The sequence below is a fragment of the Eurypyga helias genome, unplaced genomic scaffold (genome assembly GCF_000690775.1).
Source record: "Eurypyga helias isolate BGI_N326 unplaced genomic scaffold, ASM69077v1 scaffold23935, whole genome shotgun sequence".
Taxonomy (NCBI): Eukaryota; Metazoa; Chordata; class Aves; order Eurypygiformes; family Eurypygidae; genus Eurypyga; species Eurypyga helias.
Window position 1 is genome coordinate 1 of NW_010251117.1, and position 4,600 is coordinate 4,600.

A 4,600-nucleotide genomic window follows, 5' to 3' on the forward strand; every position below is an offset into this window, starting at 1 on the left:
GGGCATGGCTGGGGGTGGGACACTTCACCCTCCCCTTGCTCCCACAGAGAAGTTTAACACCTACGTGACACTGAAGGTGCAGAATGTCAAGAGCACAACCATTGCGGTGCGGGGCAACCTGCCCTCCTGGGAACAGGACTTCATGTTGTGAGTGTCTGGGAGCGACCCTGGGGTCCCCCACACCTTCTGCTCCCCCCTACTACTCCATCAGGGAGAGGTCCCCCACTGCTGGTCCTGCGTCTGACCTCAGCCCTGGGGGGCTCACCTGAGTCCTGGGGCCAAGGGGCCAGGCAGAGGCTGGGGTGGCCCTGTGGGGTTGCAAGGAGGGTGGGGTGGTGACCTGACACCTCTCCCTGCTTCCCAGTGAGATCAACCGGCTCGACCTGGGCCTGATGGTGGAGGTGTGGAACAAGGGGCTCATCTGGGACACCATGGTGGGGACAGTGTGGATCCCCCTCCGGACCATCCGGCAGTCCAATGAGGTAGGGAGCCAGGCACGTCTGTCCTCCTGCTGGACCCTAAGGGACAAGTAGCTCCCCCTTGCTGCTGTCCTTCAAGGCGGGCAGAGCCTTCCCCATCCTTGCTTGGAGAGGCCCTTACTTGGGGCCAGACCCTGTACAGCTGGGGAAGGGGGGTTTCTGGCAGCTGTCTTCATCCCCATCTCCACCCCACAGGAGGGCCCTGGGGAATGGCTCACACTCGACTCCCAGGTTATCATGACTGACAACGAGATTTCAGGCACCAAGGACCCCACTTTCCACCGTATCCTCCTTGACACCCGCTTTGAGCTGCCACTGGGTGGGTACCATCCCCAGGCACCCCAGGACCAGGGTGTATTGTCCCAACCCCAGGATGCTTATGTGTCTTGGAGTTGGAGCTGGTGGTCTGATCCTGTAGCCCCAAAAGCTGGGGAGCTGTTCTGGGGGCATTTCTGTGCACTAAATCAGGGTCTTTGCCCTTGCAGATATCCCTGAGGAGGAGGCCAGGTACTGGGCCAAGAAGCTGGAGCAGCTCAATGCCATGCGGGACCAGGATGATGTAAGTTGGTGCAGTCAGGCCAGGGGTGAGAGCTGGGCAGGGTGTAGCAGTGCTGCATGCAGGCAGCCCTCACTGGTCTGTCTCTCCCCAGTATGCCTTCCAAGAGGAGCAGGAAAAACCTCTGCCCGTTCACAGTTCCCAGTGCTGTAAGTTCTGCCCTGTCCCTGCCCTGCATCCGGCGATGCGCAGAAGCGGGTTCCATGCTTGTCTTAGGGTGTTGGACCTCAACCCAAGTGGGTCTCAACCTCGCTCCACACCCTGTCCCTGTCCCCATTCCCATCCTCCTACTGTCAGTGTTTCTTTGCTGTCTCCCTGCCCCAGAGCATGTGAGCCCTCCCATGGGGCTGAGCCATAGGGGAGAGGGGTGTGGGGGAGGATGGCAATAGGGCTGGTAAGGACGGTCCCCCTGGAGCCTGGGTGAGGGGCAGTGAGGCTGGCAGAGGGGTCTGTGGGATTTGGAGTGGCAGCTCAGTGTGGCCCAACCCATGCCTCAGTTCCCCTTCTGTAAGCATGCTGGGGCCATGCACAGCCTGGCAGCATCCCAAGCACAGCTCAATGTCTCTGTGCCCACCCCAGCCCCTGTCCCCTGCGCAGTTCAGTGCCACCATGCCTAGCCATAGTGCTGTCCCCAGCCTGGGTCAGTGTCACTGTGCCCAGTCCCTGCACTGTCCCCAGCCTGGTGTGGTGTTACCGTGCCCAGGCCTGGGCGCTGTTCCCAGTGCACTTCAGTGCCACTGTGCCCACCTCTAGGCCCCATGCCGTCTCGGTACAGCATTGCCCAGCGCCAGTCCCTGACCCCAGCACAGCTCAGTGCCAGTGTGCCCATCACACGGCACTGTCCCCAACACATCGCGGGGCACTTTCCCCAGGCCAGCTCAGTGCCACCGTGCCTGGGAGATGCTGGTTCCTCCCAGCCAGTTCCCGCTGCCCTGGAGCTGCCTCCATCTTATTGTGTCTGGCCCTTTTTTTTGTAGGCAACTGGAATTATTTTGGCTGGGGAGAACAGCAGAGTAAGTATCCTGTCCCCTCCTTTCCTTCGAGCCTGGTGGTCCCCAGCGCATCCCCCTTTGCCATGCTGTAGCCTGGTCCGGGGCTCAGGGCACCTGGAGCTTGGATCCAGCCTGTGGCCTCACACTGTGGCTCTGTACTGGGTGGGGATGGAGGCACCGAGCGCCCTGTCCTGGGCAGGGCTGTCCCAACAGCCTATGGGGACATAGCATGGTGAGGCTTGGTGCCTTGGTGACAATGAGCAGCTCAGGCTTTGCCTCTGTGACAGAACATCGGTGGGACAGAGGGAGAGTCCCCACACCCTGTCCTCATTCCCCCTTCTGTATATCCCATTTCCTCCCTCCACCCACCACTCATCCCCCAAAACCCTTTTCTGCAGAGGGGAAACACATGCAGCTTGGCCCTAACCCTTTCCTGGGTCTGTCTTCCCAGCATAGACCCACAGCGGTGGCAGCAGCATGGCTGTGCTGGGCACGGGGCAGTTTTGGGGCATCCCTGGCTGTGGCAGCTGTGAGGCTGTCCCCTGTCCAACTCACTATGGCCCCTTGCAGACGATGACCCCGACAGCATGGTGGATGACCGAGACAGCGATTACCGCAGCGAGACCAGCAACAGCATCCCGCCACCGTACTACACCACCTCCCAGCCCAATGCCTCTGTCCACCAGTACCCCATGAGGCACCAGCAGCAGGGCTCCCATGACTCCTACACTGACTCCATGCAGAGCTACGAGATGGACTACTCAGACCAGCGTCCCATCAGGTAGCATTGGCGCAGCCAGTTCCCCCTGGACCGGCTTTCTCAATCTCCCCCATAGGTGACAGGGGCCAGCAGGTTCTGGGGTGACACCAGGGATGGTGCTTCCAGGGCAGTGGGTGACAGGGAAGGATGCTGAGGCAAGGAAGAGGGGGATGTGCAGGCCCCAAGCCTCTCCTCACTGTAAAGTTTTCAAGCTCTTTTGGGTCACCGCCCTCCTCTTTCTTTGCTGGGCTTTGGGACCCCCAAGCCCCAGCTGTCCTTGCTGGGAGCTGAGCTAGTGGCCTGGCTGGGGATGCAGGCTGTAGGCAGAGCTACAGGCAGGGATGCCTGCCTGGTGCTTTGTCCCCATGGTTGCAGCATGGCCCGGTTCCTCTCCAGCATCCATCCCAAGATGCCAGCCCTGCCGGCATCCCCACAGTGGCTGGGGGGGGCCGGGAGTGGCCGTGGCGCGGTGCCCGGAACCTTGCTGATCATCTTCCTCTCCTCCCTGGCAGACGCTATGGTAGCATAGACTCTGCCGCAAACGGACGCAGCGACGCTGAGTCCGCTTCCGAGTCGAGCAGGCGGACCAGCCGCCAGCCTTCCCTTGAGAGCAGGCGGTCCCTAGACCTATCGGATAGGTGGGTCGCTACCTTGTTGTGTGCCGTGTGCCGTCGCAGAGTGCTGTGGTCAGTCCTTGCAGCCGTGGTGAGGCCAACACCAGTCCCGGCAAGGGTGGCCTTGTGCTTCCATGGGGTGCCCCCTCCCTGCCCTGGACTGCCTTGCAGAGGAGCAGTGTTGGGATGCTCCAGGTGCCTCTTGGCCCTGTGGGGTCCCTTCTTGCTGCTGCACCCCAGTTCATGAGGGCGATGTTGCAGCATCCTGATCGTGCTCACCAGCACAGTGACCGCTGGCAGCACTGCTGCCTGTTCCCCGTCATGCCAGCAGGGATGGGATTTGGGACCTCAGGGACTCAAGTGCCACCCTCCATTTCTGGTAATCTCCCAAGGAGCACCTGGCTAGGCAAAAGCCTCGCGCAGTGAATTGGGACCCACACGATGTGCCAAGGGCCCCTCTCCAACTCTGGCCAGGATCAGGCTGGGGAGGTGAGGGGTTTCCAGACATGAGACCTGTGTCTTACACCCCTGTACCCCAAGTCCCCCTTTCTCAAGGTACCTGGATGATGCCAGTACCCCTTCCTGCTGGGACCAGCATAGGCATCCCCCAGCACCCTCCTTCCTGCTGTGTCCCCTGGCTCCCCACTGCCTGGCTCAGCCACTCTGGGCCCAGGTCTCTGTCCATCCTGTCCCCTTTCGCTGTGCCCACTCCTGAGCCCTGGCTGCCAGTGCTGGAGACGTGGTGTCGGCCTCTTCCTAGGCATGTCCCTGTCCTGTCTGCATGTTTGCTTATGTGGGCCTCACCCCATGGACCCTTGTGTCCCCCCTGTTCCCAGCATCCTCCGGGAATGCAGAGAGTCCCTCTGTGCCGCTACTCCCCCAGGTGCAGGCAGCTGTGAAAGGGGGATGCTGGAAGGGCCGGGGGCCAGTGGGGCAGTTGGGGTGGTGGGAAGGGGTCTGGCCTGGCAGGAAGAGTGGAGAGGGGACCTCTGGGTAGGGGTGATGTGGTTAGGGGGAGTGGTGGGATTGAGGGGGTGTCCTTGGAGAGGGGGTGCCTGGGAGGTCTACAGGGAGCACTGGGATGTCAGAGTAGAGGTTGGGTGACAGATCTGTGGGCTGAGGGCAGAATGAGGTGTCTGGGAGCAGCAGGAGGCAGGATCTGCCTGGGGGTCCGGCTTGGCAGCGCTCTGCCACCACTC

The 4,600-nt window shown here is 61.6% G+C and overlaps 1 protein-coding gene across 1 annotated transcript in view; it reads left to right on the forward strand.

The window, feature by feature from the left end:
* Positions 1 to 47: 47 nt before the first annotated feature.
* UNC13A (unc-13 homolog A (C. elegans)) overlaps positions 48 to 4,600 on the forward strand; it is a gene marked incomplete at both ends in the record, with an annotated part of 20,126 nt that continues 15,573 nt past the window's right edge. The window contains 7 exons of the mRNA XM_010151915.1: positions 48 to 147; positions 365 to 482; positions 675 to 798; positions 965 to 1,038; positions 1,130 to 1,184; positions 2,013 to 2,048; positions 2,598 to 2,808. Coding sequence (XP_010150217.1) covers positions 48 to 147; positions 365 to 482; positions 675 to 798; positions 965 to 1,038; positions 1,130 to 1,184; positions 2,013 to 2,048; positions 2,598 to 2,808 — 718 coding nt within the window. The remainder of the gene's footprint in view (positions 148 to 364; positions 483 to 674; positions 799 to 964; positions 1,039 to 1,129; positions 1,185 to 2,012; positions 2,049 to 2,597; positions 2,809 to 4,600) is intronic.